Source organism: Danio rerio, chromosome 16 (assembly GCF_049306965.1).
Source record: "Danio rerio strain Tuebingen ecotype United States chromosome 16, GRCz12tu, whole genome shotgun sequence".
NCBI classification, from domain to species: Eukaryota; Metazoa; Chordata; class Actinopteri; order Cypriniformes; family Danionidae; genus Danio; species Danio rerio.
This window is the reverse complement of record NC_133191.1, coordinates 35,711,630-35,732,985: the sequence shown is the minus strand read 5'-3', so window position 1 is coordinate 35,732,985 and position 21,356 is coordinate 35,711,630. Positions and strand designations below refer to the sequence as shown.

Below are 21,356 nucleotides of genomic sequence, written 5' to 3'. Positions count from 1 at the left end.
ATCGTCCTCCCCACGCACACGCAGCGGACTCAGTAGTCCGAAGAGCCAAGTCGGCGGCGGTGCGAAGCTCGTAAGCCTGGGTTGGACCCACCCTCGTGCAGCTCGGCCAGCGCCTGCGCTTGGTAGCGCTGGTAGGTGGCTATCGCATGCAAGGCGGAAGCAGCCTGGCCCGCAGCTATGTAAGCTCTAGCTCCGAGGGAGGTAGATAACTTACAGGCTTTGGATGGGAGACGAGGCGGACCCCGCCAAGAAGAGGCGCCGCGCGGATTTACCGCCATCGCGCACTCAACCTGAGGAATCGCCACATACCCCCTGGCTGTTTCACCGTCAAGAGTGGTTAGGGTGGAGGAACACGCAGCACGAGCAGAAAAAAGTGCTTTACAAGACCGCGTGAGCCTACTGTGCACCTCCGGGAAGAAGGGAACGCCCCTCTAGTCGGTCCGGCCGCGGAGCTGGGGGATAAACCATCTCCAACCCACGGCCGAAGCAGCCCGGGAAAGCACGGCTAACATGTCCGTTTCAGGATCCGTAGTGACAGCGCTCACCAGCCCGAAGGGGGCGAGTGGGTCTGGATCATCATCGGACAATGAAAGCCCACCCTCCGATGCCGCGGTGGACATCTGGTCTCCGGTGTCATCGGGCGTAAGGGCTACCATCTGTTAGACGGATCGCTTCCTCCGCCCGAAGCTTGGATGGAGCGCTTAGAGGAGCGGGAGGTCCGCGGGCCCGTGGGCGACGGATTATCTCTCGCTGAAACCCTCAGATCTGCCCGAGTGCCCGCTGCAGAGCAGGGGACAACTGGGGTGGTTCGCCTTTTTGCAAAGGCTAACCGCGATCTTGCGCAACAGTCATGGCATCGCGATGACGACATGAACTGCCCGCGAGCAGCGCATTAACATGCTGGACCCCCAGACATGTAACAGTGCCCGCGCCCATCATCCGAGGACAGGAAACCACCGCATCCAGAAACGCACAGTCGGAGCGCCGTCCTGATAAGGACGTGCTGCACGACTGTGTTGCTCTTTCTGTGAAGTTTGCAACTTTATACGCACCGCTCTGGAGGACCGGACCCAAAGAACGCCAGGCAAGGGAGAAACCCAGCTCGACCGTCTGCCACTGCGTGTACACACTCTGGACCGGGAGAATGCTCTCGTTCGCTCAGAATCGCTGGTCACAGCAGGAGGAACCCTCATCGACTCGATCAGAAAGTCTCTGAAGCGAAAAGGATAGCGTCTGCTGCGCCAGGTGAGCTTATATACTCAGTTGATTGCTTATGCCGCTCACCTGCGCAGGCTTGCGCTGCCAATTCATTCTTAATTGGCCCGTTCAATACTCTTTCAGACGAGTAGCTTCTGAACCGAACCTCCCAATGCGTGGATTTTACAATCAAATCCACTTATAGTGCTGAAGTTCCCCCCGAAGGGGAACTAATATTCAGTGAAATTGGAGCAACCAGGACAAGTCAAGTGATGTTATAAATTACAGTGCTGTTCAATTTAAAAAACTGACCAAACCTGTATCCTCCTATTTTCAGGAGTTGCCAAGCCCGAACTGCAGAACCAAGGACACAACTTCAAACCTGTCATAGATCTACTTGGTATTCAGAAGCACCTATAGTTCTTTTCACATCCGGACCCCATAACATGTACAATTCATACCAAATAAATAAATAAAATACAGCTGACTTTTATAAACTGATTATCTATGCAAATACATGCAAAAATATGCATCTCCACAGATCCACTTTGGGCCAGTGTGTGAGTCCCGGATGTTGGTGTGAGTCATGCATGTGTGTGTGCGTAAGGTAATGTTTTGGTGATCATATGGGTTTTCCCTACCTCCTTCTGGCCGATGCTGTTCATGTGATGGTGACAGCGTTTGTGTGTGTAAATACGGATGCTGTCAGTCATAGACGTGCCCATGTGGGCCTCGCGCTTCAGGCTTCACATTATTGAGTCTCGCAGGCCGGAAACCTTTGGAGTCTCCCCAGGATTCCATGTAAACACAGCGGGACGCAGGAACACTGGCTCTGAGCCCTGTCTTACAGGCAAAACCTGCACTGAGAGCAGGGCGAACATCGAGGGGCGGATGGTAATGAAAAGGAAAGGGGATTCAAAGTGTGTTAAACCTGCTAATGATGTTTTTATTGGACTGATTTTGTAAATATGGTTTTAAAAAGGATAGTTCATAACAACAAATACAGTTGAAGTCAGAATTATTAGCCCCTTGTATATATTTTGTCCCCAATTTCTGTTTAAGGAAGAGAAGACATTTTCAACACTTTTCTAAACATAATAGTTTTAATAACTTATTTCTAATAACTAATTTTAATTATCTTTGCCATGATGAGAGTACATAATATTTTACTAGTTATTTTTCAAAACACTTCTATATAGCTTAAAGTGACATTTAAAGGCTTAACAAATTAGGTTAATTAGGCAAGTTAAGGTAATTAGGAAAGTCATTGTGTAACTATGGTTTGTTCTAGACAATCGTAAAAATATTGCTTAAGGGGGCTAATAATATTGACCTTAAAAATGGTTGGAAAAAAAAAACCTGCTTTTATACTAACTGAAATAAAACAAATAAGACTTTTTCCAGAAAAAATATACTATAGGAAATGCTGTGAACAATATTTTGCTCTGTTAAACATCATTAGGAAAATATAAAAAAAATTACCAGAAGGGCAAATAAGTTGTCTTCATCTGCATGTATGGACTGTTATGTTAGTATTTTTGGCATACTTTTATAAATACTATAATATTGATTATTAGATTATTAGATCATTTTATTAGTTTTCTTTTATGTATATTAGTAACATTAATATTTATATTAGTATATTTGTATATTAAAGTATATTAGTCTTTAGAGTAAGTTTATGATTTACATCTATAATATTCATTAGTTTCAAAAACAACTTTTTAAAATAAAAATATAAATATTCTCATGCTATTTTTCTATTTTATCTATTATTAAAATTGTATTTCAGCTTTCATTAAAATTTTGAAAATTATTTTTAAAAGTTGCAATAAGAAACAGCATAAAGAGCATGTCATATCCTGCCACTTTGTATAGTTTAAATGCAATTTTTAATTTTAATTATTTTATATTATAAAATAATTGCATGTGCATGTTACATTCACATACACTGTAATTGAAACAATAAAGAGATTACTGACATTCTCTGGATTTACGATTTATATGTTGAGTAAAATGCAGTATATGTTAAATTCTGTAATCTACAGCTGACATTTCTTCTCTATGTAAAATAAAAATGTTTTAGATCATTTTAGACAACACAATTGCAATATATCAGTATACTGTACCAGTTTCAATATATCAGTATTGGGTGAAATAACTCTATTTTTAGTCACAACAAATTAAAATATGAGTTATTGTGTCCATTTTCTGTTGTGAGTCAATTTCTGAAGACAAAACTGTAACTGACAATATTTTTATATTCATACTTTTAAATTGATATCGTTTATATCTTTTATATTCATACTTTTAGATTTGTATCTCTTATCTATTTTAATCATAAGTTTCCAAAGATAACTTTTTTGATAAATGTTCTCATGTGTATATAATGGCCTTTAAGGCCTATAATGTAAAAAACTAAAATACATTTATTTGAAAAAAAAAAAAAAAAACTGAATAACTAAATAATGTATTTATTTAACATTCATTCATTTTCTTTTCAGCTTAGTCTCTTTATTTATCTGGTGTGGCCACAGCAGACTGAACCACCAAACTATCCAGCATATGTTTTACGCAGCAGAAGTTTTTCCAGCTGCAACTCATCACTGAGAAACAACCATACACTCTCATTCACACACAAACACTATTGACAATTTATCCTACCCAATTAACATGTACCATGATTGCCTTTATTTAACATTATGCACAATTTATGCAAACAGTCTTTTACTTTCAAAGTTAATAATGTTTTTAAAAAAAAAAAAAAGATTTTTAAAGAGTGTGTTTGGCAAGACCTTCTATAGCATTTCTAACAGTTATAAAGAGGGGTTTAATGACATCACATCTCAGGCCCTCTGTAAGTCATTCAAAAAACCCACCTTGCACTATGTCTTTTGGTATTTATGTGATGAACACTTGGTCTCAGTGACAAAGCTGACAGTAAATCTCGGAGAAGGGGGGACTGCAAATGTGTCCATCTTTTTCATCTTCAGACCACTATTTTCTCTGAACCACCAGCCGATTACAAGTTTCCATTCTCGTTTCGCTCAAAAACCTACATACACATGCACCCCCCCTCCCCCCAACACACATGCACACACACTCACAATTCCTCTCTATGCAACAATGACTCTATGTATCATGTGATCCTGATGTTGCCTTCATCTATTGGGTAATAAACAATTTCCATTTGACATTTCACAGCAAAGGAGAGAGAGGGGGGAAAACGACCCTGAGTGTGAATGCAAGAGAAAAATGCAAAGGTTTTAGACGTATGAACAGTCAAACATGGATGCTGTTACCTTAAATCTCACATCACAGCAAAAAAGAAAGAACTGACAATTCCTTGAGCTATTTTGCTTAATCAAACACGCTCTTTAAATAGGCCATTTTACAGTTGAAAGTGATACAATTGACTTTGAAACACAAGTAAACACTAAACGTTTAGTATTGCAGGGTTTTGTTTTTAGCCACTTTCCTTGAAAAAGAAATCGATTAAACTCCAATAATATGGCAGAAATCAAGTCAAATCAGGATTGGTCAGTATTGTTGTTAAAGTGGAGCTTGAGGGTCAAATGTGCAGCTGCTGAACTGTGTGTGTGTGTCTATTTGTGTGTCTATGCGTTTAACCTACAAACAAGTGAGTTACAGGCTGTAAAGACACCACCAAAAATTTACAAGTGGTTTCCAAAGAGACACATCCATCACTCAAAGCCTGATAAAATAACTAATGAATTGGACACAAAGCAGACAAACACCAACCTCCAGTGGAGACAGAACACACACACACAAACACATGCACACACACACTGACCTGCACTTGCTCCTCAGTTTTTTTTCCTGGCAAATAACCTTTGAGTGGACAGTGAATCTCATCCCCAACCTGAAAAAAACACATAATTGCCTTTGTTATAGAGAGAAGACTGGGGTTAGTTGTCATACTTAGCATGTTAGGGATGAAAAGCATTACCACCGAGAAGTAGATAATAAGTAGATTCAGTAATAAGTACTACGCTAGGATCTTTTTTTGTCACAGTGGAATGAACTGCCAACTTATCCAGCATATGTTTTACACAGTGGATGCCCTTCCAGCTGCAACCCAGTAATGGGAAACACTCACACACCCTTGCACACACTAAAACACTACGAACATTTTAGTTTTAATTCACTTATAGCGCAAATCTTTGGACTGTGGGGGAAACTGGAGCACCCGGAGCAAACCCACACCAACATTGGGAAAACATGCAAACTCCACACAGAAATGACAACTGGCCCGGCCGGGACTCAAACCATCGACCTTCTTGCGGTGAGGCGACAGTGCTAACCATTGAGCCACCATGTCACCCATTCACAGGGAGATTTATTTTTAAAAGTGACTGATTTGTGAACTCTGTTGTTGTCAATTTCATTGTATATACATTGTACAAAATCTTACAGCCTTATTTGTTTATATGAATTAATTTTTTTAGTCATCTCAACTTACATTAGTCAAACTGACTAAAAATGTGAAGCTAAACTTTTTATAACCTGAAAAAAGTTGAAACCCAATGAACTTATTAAAATAAGTAACATAAAACCTATTGGCTTAAATGTTAGTGTACTTTTGTTGAACCTCTGTATTTAATAACTCCGTTTATTATTGGTTTTGAGTATAAAAACTACACTCCGCATCATGCTTTACAGAAAAAGTCCACCAATCAATAAGTCACAATAAGTAAAGTGTGCCTAAAAAGATGTTTAGCTCCACCCAGTACAAAAGCATTACAAATTATGTAACTGAGCTGATCACCATACACTCTCAAAATATTGTAATATTTACAAATCTACGCAAAGTCAGCAATTAAGTTGATTTCGTTTGTTTCTATAAACCATTTTGAAAAATGTAAACGATAACAATGGTCCTAACATATTTTGTTTTACATTTTTAATTTCAATAATTTCAGAAAATCCAAAAATGTCCACATGTTGATAAATAATGTTATGATAGCTGTTTTAACATCAAATTATGATTCAATTGCCTCTTATTAAAGTTAGGAAATAGTTTAACAACTATTTACGCAACCAACAACTTTAAATGAAAAACAAGCTAAATTTATAATTCGCATTACTTTGTGGGATTATAGTTCTTTTCCGTATTAAATCAGTTAAGAAAATTGTCTCTTTATATTTTTTTTTCTGTGTGCCAATAATTTTAATTGTAATTTTGATGGCCCTATCATAGACCGCACAATTGACTGGTAAAAGCTGAATGTAATTGAAAGTAAAAGCTGGTCTAAAGTCCAGTGCAGAGCGCGTTAGTTATGCACCTTTGCAGGTTTAAACGCTTAATACACACAGGATGTACAGCAATACAGCATATCTTCTTTATGTCGGAAGGGCTTTTTTCAGTTTATTCATGACAATTTGCATTTGTATAATGTCATTATTTTTAGGAGTATTATTTATTATATGCATATTTATATTTGTTTTTATTAAAAACAAGTTTAGATTTGTCCACCTGTCGAGTTTTGGAGACGTCTGCATCCCCAAATAAGAATAGGTGTGTTTATAAAACTGCTTTTTTGACCACACTAGGTTATTATTGTTCATTTATTCAATTGGAAATGAATAAATAAATTCAAAAATAGTTTTGAAACAATCTTTGCAATTAACAAACAAAATTGTTATATGTAGGCTAATGGATGTCTTCCGTGGAGTGCGTACAACACATTTCCTTATCCACGAAGGTAAAGGAGTAAAATAAAGAGTAAAGAGAAAGTAAAGAGGAACTGCAAAAGTTTATCCTCGCACTGCAGATGGTCTGTTTAACTGTTTTCTCGCTAGTGAAGCGTTCAGTTTGTCCATTCAGTTTTTCCCGTTACAAAATCCGTCATGTAAATAGCAAATGCGCCATGGCACAGCACAACTGATTCTTGAAGGGAATGATAGATGACACTCTGATTGGTTTATTGCATGTGATGCTCAAAGCACACCCTTAAATCATTAAGAGAATAAGCACAACCCTGTTAGACCATGCACAAACCGTATTCTTCCATCCTTAAAATAGCAAAAGTGGATTCGGACACGCCCTTAGTGCTTTTGCATCTTGTGCTTTAGACTTTGCACCTAGATAGTTAAAATAGAGCCCTGACTATTATTTTCCACATCGCTGATTTGTTTGGTTAAAGATAATTATGCTTTTACAAAGGCGTTTTTTAAAAAAGGAGGAGAACTTTGCTGTGCTGAGGAAAAAGTGAGTGGCTGTTAATACACAACATTAACATTTTCAAACAGCAGAGTCAAACAGCAACCAAGAAATCCATTGAAACACTGACTTCCACACAACAAACCAAATCTCCATCTATAAAAGAACTAAGAGAGACACACAAAAACAGCAAAGCTGAACAGATATCAATAATTCAATTGTGCGTTTGTGTTTGTTATTGGACTTGACTGTACAGCCCGATAAGCATCTCTCCCAGTGTGTCTACAAATAAATCACCATGTTAGCACGTCGGTACGCTCTAAGGTGGGAATATGTACATACAAGCTCTGAAAGGCCTCCTGACTGATATTCTGCCACATCTAATGGCTCTATATGAAGAGGCAACAAGTCATTTGCAGAGATGATGTTGTCCTTTGACACAATCACTTCCTATTCTGTCCGGCAGAGAGGGGAGGCGTTTGCGGTGGGTAATTGCATTGAGAATTGATTTTAAGCAATGTGCCGTCTCATGGGCTGTAATCAAGCACCATTATTCACTGTTAACTAAAGCGCTCCACGCAGGCCAACACAAAGACATGACTCCTGTTAAACAGCCCGGCTCCCTGTGCACTCTCATTAACACACACACACACACACATCTTTCGAAGAATGACTAAGAGCTCTCACACAACACAGGGAGGCAACGTTTGAACAACATACCCACAAACGTTCGCCAAGAATATGAAGTGATTAAGCTGAAATCAGGCCTCTCGTGAGCTCTTATCGGCTGGAAATGAATTGGCTCATTTGCGGCATAGCGTGAAAGGAGAATGTTTGTTGTGGCTTTGAGAAGGAGCTTCCTGAACAGATTCCAGATCAGTGTCAGATCAGATCAGATCAGCTAGAGTGACCTGCGCTTTCTGTTCAGCAATCAAAGCTTGACCTGGAGGATTGAGGTATTTCAGGGTCAGATCAAGCACAAATAGTTGTTTCAGTCATTGTTTGTTAACACTGCGATAGGAATTAAGATTTTGAAAAAAGATGCAAAAGTATATTCCATGTAAACCTGAGGATATAAATTAGAGTTTGGTGAAAAGCATACTAAAATTAAATTTATTGCTTACAAAAATCTGAACTGTGCACTCACCTGCACCACTGCTAACTCAAGACAAGTCAATAAAACAAAATGTAATACAATATCTAGGAATGTCAAAAAGTGCAGTTTCTTCACCGAAGCCTTAAAACATGATTTTGACAATCCGATCACAAGTGGACGACTCTACATGCTTGTGTAAATGGTTTCTATATAATCGTCCTTTCACACTAGCACTTTTGGTTCGCACCTGGGTTCGTTTGACATCAGAGTACGGTGTGTTGAGCTAGTGTGATGGTGTCTTCTGAACTTGGGTGAGCATCCGTGAACCGTACCCAAGTCCGCCTGGAAGAGGTGGTCTGGGGTACGGTTCATGTAAACTCTGTTCCGGTTCACTTTTGGTATAAATGCAATCATACCAAATAATGGAAGTGAACCGCCAACTGTACAACAAACTATGGTTTTCATAACGTTCATTCGTGTGTGTTTGCATGTGTGTGTATCATGTATTGTACATTGTTGACAAGTGGGACTGAGGTACGTTTATACTGCAGGCAAATGTGGCTCAAATCAGATTTTTTTGCCAACATTTGACTCAGATCTGTTTTAGTCTTGACAGTGTGAAAAGCTCAAACCGCATAGAATCTGACCTTTTCGATTTTGATTTGTGCCACTTTGGCCCCGTGTCAGGTCTTGATGCCCAATTCCAATTCATTGCCTATATCTGATTTTTTTGGCTTGTCTGTTTACACATTCTTTTAATTGTGACCCATATCCAATTCATGGGTTTAAACTTGCCATACAATGTATGATATCCGCATGCGTGAAGGCGGGTTCTAGCATCTGTGCCACACTAGCCACGATGGAAGAAATTATCTTGCTTTTAGCTCTGTGAAATATGCGAAGTTCGCCTAACTTTAAAATTCTTTTGAGGCGGAGGAGGAGGGAAAGGGTCGTCATAGCAGCTTGCGCCTATGGTGTCCTCCACCATTCAGAGAAATTTGTGGGTAAAAGAAAGATCTCAGGTCCGGTGGAAGCAAATAGTGGTGACTGACCACTTTCCACCTCCTATCTTTCCTCTGTTATTGTTGTTTACCATATTGGCGTCTCCACGCACGCTCTTACTTCTACGTCATTAAACGGCGAAGAAGTAACACATTGTCGCAAGTTTAAAGATGTACAAAACAGAATGCCTCAATAAATCCGATCTGCCTGTTTACATATTTTATATCTGAGTTATTTCCACATATGAGGGAGGCCTAAAGCCAATCTCTGAATATCCAAATGCATGCGTTTTTTCACATAATTTTTGATCGGCATGTGTGATTATTCTGTACTGGTTTATGCTACAAATATCGTCTACTCCTCAGGGGCATGGAATAACACATTGGGCAAATATTTTACCCCAAAAATTTAAGGTTGTTTATTTTGAATATTGTTTGAATGATAACTGCCACTTGTTAACCAAGCATTAACCATTAGCCTGTAACCCAAAAAAGAATTGTTCAGTTAGATTTAAAACACCACCTTAGTAAAATTACATATATAAAAATAAAAAAATACATATGCCTACATGTAATTAGGCCTATATTTCACTTAAAAAAATTAATACACTAAAAACATTAATGTGTGACAGGTCTTGCAACAGGTTAATGCTTTTTGTTAAGGACAACATTTTTCAAAATGCCGCTAGGCAGCGTTTTAGTTTCACTTTAATGATTCACATCTGAATACAGCCTATGTTGTTTATAACAAATTAAAATGAATTAACAGTAGGTTTTTAGACTCTGCAAACAATATAGTGTTCAACACAAATGAACCAGGCATGAGAACCGGTGATCAGAGAGACATGCACGGCACTTGTCATAAATGATAAATCATCAGGGTTTTCGATCACAAAAAAAAAAAATTCTGTTAGGTTTCAAACACTAAAATTAACCAGCAAAACATCCATTTACCATTTATAAAAAACACAGCTGTTGTCTGTGAAAACAGCAATAATCATATTAAACATAATCTGACAATGTGCTTTATTCACTTCTTACACTATACACATTTATGTGCTGTGCATAGTTGTACTTTTGGACATACGGGTCAGTTAAAGACCATGATCTGTTCACACTACAAATCTGACACTGGCCACATTTATTACAGAAATGTGAACAGCTATGCAAACAAATCAGATCTGAGAAAAAAAATCAGATTTGAGCACTAAGCCTTGCAGTGTGAAAGTAGCCTTAGTGTTAATACATGACATTAAAGGGATAGTTCACACTAAAATTAAAATGAACTCACTATTTACCTCACCTCAGATGGTTCCAAAGCATTTTGAGTTTTTTTTTTAACTATCAATGGCTACTTGTTTTAACCTTTTTAAAATTTCTTTTTTTGTAAAGAGAGAAACTTTGTGAAGAAAGAAAGAAAGATTTGTGACACGAGCTTGGATTTTGCTAAACATGTGAATAAATAGTACAAAATGTGGTAAACTTGTAGATTTGTGAACACTTCCAGAGACATACCAGCCAAAATTTGTCTGTGAAATTCCAGGGACTGTATCACAGTTGTGGACCAGGTTGGGAGGGTACTGTAGTAAAGTTGAAAGCCAGGGGGGGCTGAGGGTTAAGGGTTTTGGACTGTAGCAATGGTGGACTGGGGATGGGGTATATATTAAATAGCAAATTAGGTATTATACAAATTATAGAATTTTTTTTTAATTACAAAACAAAATAAAAGGGTGGTGGAAGATGGGTGTGAAATATGGGAAACTCCCGGGAAAAATGGAAGTGTTGGCAGGTATGTCCATGGGCCCTGTTTACACCTGGAAAAAATGTGTTGTTGACAATCCAATCACAAAAGGATTATGTTTAATACACGTGTAAACAAGGTCTAATATGTCTGAAGCATGTCCACTTCTGGTCACTTCAAAAGGCTGTGCTTGCATGTAGTATAAAGCTGCATTTTCAAATGTCCCATCACAAAAAGAAGATGCTGAATACATGTGTAAACGGAATCTAAAATGATTTCATCTTATCCACTTTTGAGCACTACAGGAGGTTGTGTTTACACCTGGTATTAAAATGCATTTTTTTGCAATCTGATCACAAGTGGACGATGCTAAAACAAGTGTAAATGGTGTCTAAATTGCTTTGAGCTTGTCCACTTTTGACCACTTTCAGTAGTTGAAAAAGCATTGGATGAGATTGCTTTTGTAGTGTAAACTATCATGTGGTCAAACACATTCGAACAACCACAAAAGATCACATACTGACCTAACATTTGATCTTTAAAAAAAGTCCATCAAAGCATAGTTTGCTACATTGTACCACATCATATGGTCTTTATCCTGTAACTACCTCACTTGCTCATAAGCCAATTAAAAGTAAGACACTTTATGACCATCAGATAGGACTGTTGTATCAACAACCAAATAATGCTTTACATATAAACCCTATTAAGAAGACACTTGAAATGGGTTAAAGCCTAAATTGATACAGGTGAATCTCATCAGGTCTGCACATGGGAATCTAACGAGAGGAAAGATATGAGAGCCAAAGGAAAACTGCCTGATAGGTGAAGAGAAGGTTTTCTTTTACTTTTGATGGTTGTGAGTAAGAGTCTATGGAGGCTGAGCTGTTCAGATCAAATAAAGGACTGAATGAGTGACCTGATCTGCTGTGTTTGATCATCAGAAATTTGATTTGACATGCTCTCGTTTGCCAACAGACTTACAATAGACATGCCGAAAAAAGATCTGATCTAAACAACCTGATTTGACACATTCATAGCCAGTCATAGAAAGATTTAAGAATCCATAAAGTTAAAGAATAAATAGATTTCACACAAATAAATTTTCATAAATATATAATTATTTATTATATATATATATATATATATATATATATATATATATATATATATACACACAGACAGACACACACACACACACACACACACACACACACACACACACACACACACACACACACACACACACACACACACACACACACAAACACACATGCACACAAGTAGACATGATCAAGATGATCTGCTGCAGCTCAAATGAAGCATCAGAATGGTATACAAAGGTGATTTAAGTCACTTTGACAGTGGTAAGGTTTTTGTTGCCAGACGGGCTGGTCTGAGTATTTCAGAAACTACTGATATGGTGAGATTTTCATGCACAACCATCTCTAGTGTTTACTGATCCAAAAAAGAGAAAATATCCAGTGAGCATCAGTTCTGTGGGTGTAACTAGCCTATTGATGCCAGAGATAGGAGGAGAATGGCCAGACTGGTCTGAGCTGATAGAAGGCAACAGTAACTCAAAAAAGCACTCGTTACAACTAAAGTATGTAGAAGAGCATCTCTGAACACACAATACATCGAACCTTGAGGCGGATGGGCTACAGCAGCAGAAAACCACACCGGGTGCCACTAATGTCAGCTAAGAACAGGAAACTAAAGTAACAATTCGCCAAAACTGGACAATAGAAGATTGGAGAAATGTTGCCTGGTCTGATGAGTCTTGATTTCTGCTGCAACATTCGGATGGTAGGGTTAAGATTTGGCATCAACAACATGCAACAACATGAATCCATCCTGCCTTGTGTCATTGGTTCATGCTGGTGGTGGTGGTGTAATGGTGTAGGGGATATTTTCTTGGCACACTTTGGGCACATTAATATCAACTAAGCATCATGTCAACACCACAGTCTACCTGAGTATTGTTGCTGACCATGTCCATCTCTTTATGACCACAGTGTACCATCTTCTGATGGCTACTTCCAGCAGGATAACACGCCATGCCATTAAGCGCAAATCATCTCAGACTGACTTGAACATGACAATGTACTCAAATGGCCTCCACAGTCACCAGAGCTAAATCCAATAGAGCACCTTTGGGATGTGGTGGATTGGCAGATTAAGGCTGATTTATGCTTCTGCGTCATACGCACGCATATGCTACGGCGTTGACGCATAGCCCTTCGCCGTGGCCGTCGGCGTCGCTAAAGTGCACCTCTCAAAAAACGTAACTACACGTCGCAACAACGCGTAGTGCAAGCTCTGTGATTGGTCGGCTTGGTAGTGCTGACGTGTCTGGGTGGGACCGAGAATGGCGCGAGCCCAATGGAGTGATTGTTTACAAGTGTGGAGTCCTGTGTAGGAGCTCCGGATGGAAAGTTTTGTTTTGTGTTTACCTCATAGTTAAAGCTGTTGCACGTCCGCCGGTTCCTGCCTCAAAATGAGCGAGTTTGAGCCACTTGTACAATCAGGAAGTGTTCAGGAAAAGCAAAACAGCAGCGAATAAACTCGACATAGAGGAGCATTAACACCTCACTGCCCACTAGCGTTTCGAAAGTGTAATGCTGACCAACAGAGACAGCGCGCAGAAGTATAAATGCACAGCTACGGGCGCTGTATGTGCTGTGGGTTACGCTGGTCACTTGACGCAGAAGTATAAACCAGGCTTTAGCAACATGGATGTGCAGCAGACAAATATAAAGCAAATGTGTGATGCTATCATGTCAAATTGGACCAAAATCTCTGAGGAATATTTCCAGTACCTTGTTGAATCTATGCCACAAAAGAATAAGGCAGTGCTGAAGGCAAAATGGAGTCCAACCTGGTACTTCTTAGGTATGTGTGTGTGTGTTTAATGTTGTGATATTTGTGAATGTTGTGTTTAATGTGATTCACAAATTTCCATGCATATTGATATTGTTCTTTGCTTTTTTTTAGACCACAAATTAATAATTTAGCCCCAAAACATAATATTAGAATACTTTCTGAAGGTTCATAGGTGACGCTGAAAACTGGAGAAATTATGCTGAAATTTTGACTTTGAATCAAAATATTTAAGTATATTTTTAAATATGTAAATTGTACAATTATATATGTCGGTTTTAGATAGATGTTGTAAACAACTATATATAAAATGTGGGTAAAATATTGTTCCATCCAGCAACAAAGTGGCACAGTAGGTAGTGCTGTCACTTCACAGCAAGAAGGTCGCTGGTTCGAGCCTCAGCTGGATCAGTTGGCGTTTCTGTGTGGAATTTGAATGTTCTCCCTGTGTTCGCGTGGTTTTCCTCCGGGTGCTCTGGTTTCTCTCACAGTCCAAAGACATGCGGTATCGGTGAATTGGGTAGGCTAAATTGTTCGTAGTGTATGAATGTGAATGAGAGTGTGTGGATGTTTCCCAGAGATGGGTTGAGGCTGGAAGGGAAAAAACATATAAAAACATATGCTGGATAAGTTGGCGGATGATTCCGCTGTGGCGACCCCGGATTAATAAAGGGGCTAAGATGAAAAGAAAATGAATGAATAAATTGTTCCATCCTTTAAATAAAGTGTCTAGCATTATTCAATGTAACAAAAGTAAAAAGAAAATGTAAAAATGTATTGTGTTCCGGACAAAAAGTCTCAGCTGAATCTTCACTTTTATGTCTTCTAAACATAAAAATGGAAACACTTTCTGACTGAGGTGACTCTACAGGTACCTGTAACTGAGAAGAGAAATCAATAAACAGGCAGAGACAATGAGAGAAAGTGAAGCCAAGTGAGTTGCTGACTGACAGCAGCAGTGCTGTATTTCCCCAGCATGCATCTTGTAAATCTCCGACCCCCTGTCTTCCCACGTATCGCATCTGCCTTCTTGCATCCTCTGCCTCCTCCTTTAGCCTCTCACTGACCAGTGCTTTGAAAAACTCTCCTTTTCTTCTCTCTGTCTCCTCCTCTCGCTCCTCCCTCACGCTCCGCAGGCCTTTTCTTCCCCAACTGTCTGGGGACCCTTTCACTTTTTGTCCCTCCCTGACCTCCCCTGGACCACATTCTGTGTTGTTATACACACCATCTGCTTTCGGACGGGGGGGTTGAAGCGGTGAGCCACGTAAAGCGGTCAGTGTGTCGACCCTCCTCCTCAACCTCCTCCATAGTGTCACTTCAGATTTCAATGCGAACGTCGAGCTCGGCCCTCAGAACGGCTTAGAGAGGACTCATCCCAAACTCACACCCCTCTGGCTGCAGTGGTATGTCCCACTAATTCCCTGATAGAAGTCTCTTTTAAGAGGCACTCAAGCCGCACTAAGCAGCTGCCTGCGAGTTAGGTCATTTTCCCAGGAGCGGGACAGTGGGCTTTGGCAGGACCTCAAAAAAAAGAACACCATCTGTTATTGGACTGAAAAGGTTGGTGACACCTTCTGTGGTACCAACAACCCCTAATTAAGCGAAGGGGAATGCAGGCGCAAGCTGCGAACTGACCGGACGGCCAGTCTTACACATTGCCCTGGTGACAAGCCAAGACCATTCCTCATCCGTCCGCACATCTGTCCACCGGGACGCTCCGTGACGGCAACCCTCCATGAACCCAATCCTGTGCTGACGCTTTGCATACAGTACAGTATGTGGGGAAACATGGAAGCAAAGTCACTGAGCTTTATGCTGACGCCACATAAAGATGACTGTGAAAGAAAAGGAACTTTGATAATGTAGTGAGAAAGGCGACAGATGCCGTTAGAGCTGGCGAAGACAGAAAAACATGGATTGTAAAAAAAATTTTCCACACAGTTTCTTCATGTTTTTCCAACACAAATCAATTGAGTTAACTTAATAATTTTTACTAATTTTGGTGGATTAAAAATAAAACAATCAGGTTGTCCCCCAAAAACTTAAGAATTGTGTTGTTTAAACTATTTCAAATGACTGAACCAGCAGCAAAAGTATTTTTTTGAGTGTGATGTGCTTCGTTTCAAATGTAGTTTTTGTGGATTATGTCGAAATCATGTTTAGGTTTTGAACTGTTGGCTCTTTACTGGTGTATGATGGTATAGATATACACTCAATTAGCATATATCAACAATCTCATGCTCATGATTTCAGAAAAAACTATTCCCAACCTCATACTCGCTGTTTTTAACAAAATCTTCTAAATAAAAAAATATATTAGACACTGTTTTTTTGTTAATGTCATGAATTTTCAAATTATACTGTTTTGCTTTTGTTTTTATGGAGTTAAAACCCTTTTACTTTGTAATAACGTGACCTACCCATGCTTTGTATTAAAGGCAAATCGTGACATTTTAAGAGAACCGATAATTATTTAAACAATAGCAATAAGGTCAATATTTGTCTGTTATGGCCTGGATATACAGCATATTTCTGATTGAACATAGACAATATATTTGGTGCATTTAAACAAAATAGTTCATTTGTTTTTAGTGTCATTAAAATAAGAGTGTGGTCATCAATCATAAGATCATACATTTCAATACTAATGAGGTGTTGAAAAAAACAAAAAAAACTTTTGACATTTTATAAATTGAACAAACCACTTAGTTAAAAATTAATGATCTGATATTTCCTGAGTTTTAAAAAGAATAGCAACGTACTTAAGAAGAGCATATTAAGTAGTTTAATAGAGTGGATATGGTGGAAATGTTAAAAAAGAAATAAACTTTAAGTACTTGCATATTTCATAATATTAAAATAAAAGTTTAACGAGACTTTTGAAGAGATGTTTAAATATGAAATATGTAGTAGATATTATGTAGTACATTCATCTTATTAGCGTCTCGACATATTGCTAAATAATCTATGTTTCACTAGTCTAACTAACCTTGCCTTGTTAAAAAATGCAAAATGATCCAATATAAGATTTTTTAAAAGAGACTTTTAATGGATTCAAAAAAGAAATATGTTATTTAATTTTGACATTTTATATCTTAGACAAAACTATTAAAAAAAAAGACTTATATGTGTGTTCACCTGAGAAGAAACTAAAAAAGGTTTGGAACAAGTGGAGGCTGAGTAAATGATCACAGAATTAAATTTTTAGGGGGAACTATCTCTTTAAATCTTAGTCTTCTAAAATCCCAGATATGGATTTTGTCTTTTTTTTAAACTAGGTTTTTCTAAGATATAAGATGTCAAAATAAAATAAAATATTTCTTTGTATCCCTTTAAACAGCATATTTATCTTCAATCAGATTTATGATAAAAAAAACAATTCATGAAGAAAAAAAGATTCATCAAGAACAAGTTTATGATTTCCAATACCATTTTGTCATTCTAGCACTGAAACATCTAATACAATTTTATATATATATATAATGTAATAAAAGTATTTTTATTTTATTTATTTATTTTTTTACAAATAATAATAATTATTATTATTATTCCATAAAAATTGTTACATTTGTTTGGGAATAACACAGCTTGACTAACTATCCTTGACTTGTTGCCTTGCAAATAAAAAATAATCCAAAACTTTAAAGAAACAGAAGACTTGGAAACTTTAAATAGATGTTTATGAGCTACAGATATGGTCAAAATATAATCATGATAATATATATATAAAACGCAACTTTCTTAATCAAATCAGCTCTTAAAATAAAATGGATTTCCAAAATAACACTGCAATTAAAACATGTTTTAATAACTGAAGTCTTTAAAAATTAGTTTTTTTTTTGAGACACACTAAGACATTATGAATTAATCAACACAATCTCACAGCAATTCGTAACCTTTTAATTTAGTAGCTAAACCGTATGATATTGTACAATCTCATTCGTACAATTTAGTACGATTTGCTTATCCCCCAGTGGCATTTAGGTTTAGGGGTGTGGTTTGGTGCAAGGGCCTTTTTAAAAATCATACATTTTCGTACGACTGAACTTGTACAAATTTGTACGTTATGAACTTGTACGTTATGTTTCTTCGTGAGGTCAGGCTGGAATTAATACTTCATAAACATCTTTCAGCTTTGGGGAAGTCACACCAGATCCTAACATGACCTAACATTGCTATAAAAGTTCTAAATGTGTTATTTTAAAAGACTTAAGATATATTTGGTTTATTCATATAGCTTTTTTTTATTCCATGGAATAAATATCTATTTAAAAAATATATATAATTATCAACTAATTTTGTCATTACATATGTAATAATCAATCATTTCAAAAAAGGTTTTCCATATTTTTTAAGACAATAAATTAATTAAAAGTCATTTTTACAAATATTTAGTATTAATAGCAATTCACAAATGTATGCTTAGTTTCATAAAGTCAACTGAACTTTTTAAAAATATCTCTCTAATCTCTCTCGGACAAAACAGGCTTGTTTCTTTTGGATTCATGATTTCCAAGAACATTGTAAACGACACCATGTTCCCATTACAGTTACTGTACAGTTACAATATATAGCTCTGTTTCACCTTTGTGACTAATTAGCGTGATTAAGTAATTAAGACAAAAGGTCCTAATTAAACACACACACACACACACAAACACACACACACACACACACTGGGTCCTTGAAGGCGTTGGCACTACAGAGACTGAATGTTGGCGTTCTCTCTCTTGCTGGTTTAATGCTTTAATGGCAGCCTTTAAACAAAGAAAACACATTCACCCAAAACATTGACTGCATCGAACCATCTGTGGCGCTTTAGATATTTGACAACACGCCGTAACATTAACAAAGCTGAAGCTAAATCACACTGGCTGAAGAACAAATCAGTCCATTTGACAAATGACCAGTGGCTTTCAAACAGCACAGAGGAAACAGAGGTGGTGCTAAAAACATCCAGCCGAAATGTCAAAGCAAATGATATTGCACAAAGTAAAAGGCCTTAATGAAAAAGCTGGCGGGGGGAGATGACAGTTTTGGCATGGCCAGTGATATAGTGAGCGCTCTGCTGCCTTACACCTGCACTCAGATCAGTGGATGGAGCTGAAAGTGAGTCCATTAGAGGGAGCGTCAGTGTATCACTGCTCGCTCTCACAGTGCGCTCAAAACTGGCTGTACATACACTTCATGAAAACAGCAAGAACACTTGTGATGAAAAAAAAATTAAATAACGAAAAACAGAAGGTATTACTTTTAGTTACCTGACATGAAGTATTAACTGAACTAATATGATGTAATAAAATGTGGTTTATATGAACTTTGAAAAACAATCTAATGCTAAATCTTGTGTTACAATAAACATACAACATTTATTAAAATAAGACATTGTTAAATAACAAATCTGTAACATTTGAGATAAATGCAATACGTTTTTGCTAAAAAACACAAAAAATACATGGATTAGCAGGGCCAGACCTACCTAAGGTAGATCAAAATCAAAATTAAGGTCAAAGATCAAAATTAAGGTCAAAATCTCATTTCTGCTAAAAGACTGAAAATGTTCCTTTACAATTTCTATTGTACATATATTTAGTGCATACCTGTCAACATTAGGATGTAAACATAAGGGATTTGCCCACCACAATAAAGGATTTTGACCAATAGTTTCAGTCCTAGTTTTAGTTTACATTGGAAAAGTTCACTCAATGAACTAGGGTTGTTCATAATGTTATGCCTGATCAGTGTAAATAATCTTTAATACAAATTCTGACATTTCATCCGCTGGTTAAGTGTGACGTCACGCGAAGCGGCTTCTGGGTCCAAGCGCTCTATTCAACTGAATGGGGAGACTCATGAAATGGTAATAATAAACGTTTACAAAGCTATTTAATGCTTTCAAAAATCACGATCACAGTATATATGTCCATGCCTAATATCCGATGGCCATAAAGTAATTATTTTTTTATAAATTGTTACATTTTTGGTGTTTGATATGCAGCAAGCCCAGAGATTGTTGTGTACACTATGACTTTATATAAAATTAACTGTGTAATAGGAATAAAACGTGATTATAAACGAATGATTTCTCCACTCAAATGAATGGCGGCTTTGACCCGGAAAACAGTATTACATACTGTACGTCACAAACACGTCACCACTTAACAAGCGGATATGTATTTATTTGTTTAATAATTATTGCTTAAAATGCTTATATAAAATATTACTTATTGAACATATAAACAAATGAAAACAAACATAACAACTATTTTAAAGTCATACTTATAGAGTAAATACATGACAACTTTCATGTGTTCAGAGCCATAGACACTCACAGCCCACAATCTTCCAGTAGGCAAGAAAAACAGTGTGGTTTCTGCTCTATTAGAAACTCTCCTGAAGATCCTTAAAGCGCTAATAAGAAGATGTGATTGGATCAGAGGACTTTTGGCTGCACCACAGGGCATCCGGGTCCATTACACGAGACAAGTCTCCCTTATGGGGGGGAAACCTGACCAGCCTTATTGGGTCATTTTTCAGCATGTCTCTCTCAGCAGTGCAGAGGAGCCATACATCCAACGCTCGGTGTCAGCTAATTGTGTGATAACATAAATTAACTGGAGATGAAGAAAAAAGGAACTTTATTTATGAATTTCTTGGATTTCTTTATCCCTCCAGCAAAACATCAAAATTGCTGCTTAGCATGAATTATACATTAGTGGAGGTTGAGGAGAGGGGGCTGCCCGCGCGTGTGCCAGCACAAAAACCCCTGCAGAGAGGAAGTGCAGCGCTCCACTTCCCCCGTCCCTCTGGGCAGAGCAGCGCCGCACTGACACACACACACGCAGCCCAGTTTATCTGCCCGCCTGTCAATCAAGAGCTCACGCACAACAACAACAAATGCACATGAATATGCACACGCACAATGACCAGCATATGGTTTTATGGTGCAAAAGACAAGAACTGTGCATAGAGATGGAAAGACAATCACAGGTGAGAGCTTTCTTTTACAGTGATGAGATGAAATGGGTGAAAAGTTTGCTGAAGTAGTCTGCTTTTTCAGATTTTCCTCAGGAGTTTCAGAAAAGAGCTGAAAAGTCTGAAATGGAGTTAAAAATATGCATTACAAGACTAAAAGAGCAAGACTAAAAGATGCACTGGATTGCCATCTGTTTTAATTATCTAGTAATCCATATATCCAGTACATGTGAATGCATCCACAACATCTGAAACAGAAAAACATTATATCAAAGCCTT

The 21,356-nt window shown here is 37.8% G+C and overlaps 1 protein-coding gene across 23 annotated transcripts in view; it reads right to left on the bottom strand.

Annotated features, from left to right (window-relative positions):
- The window catches only part of LOC137487924 (uncharacterized), a 410,987-nt gene that overhangs the window by 157,583 nt on the left and 232,048 nt on the right, over positions 1-21,356 (bottom strand). For 17 of the 23 annotated variants that reach the window (XM_073926252.1, XM_073926253.1, XM_073926259.1 and 14 more), the window contains one exon: positions 5,012-5,080. In XM_073926252.1, coding sequence (XP_073782353.1) covers positions 5,012-5,080 — 69 coding nt within the window. Of the gene's footprint in view, positions 1-1,672; positions 2,055-5,011; positions 5,081-18,825; positions 21,199-21,356 lie in introns of those variants that run through there. The other 6 variants (XM_073926251.1, XM_073926250.1, XM_073926254.1 and 3 more) reach the window with 6 other exon arrangements.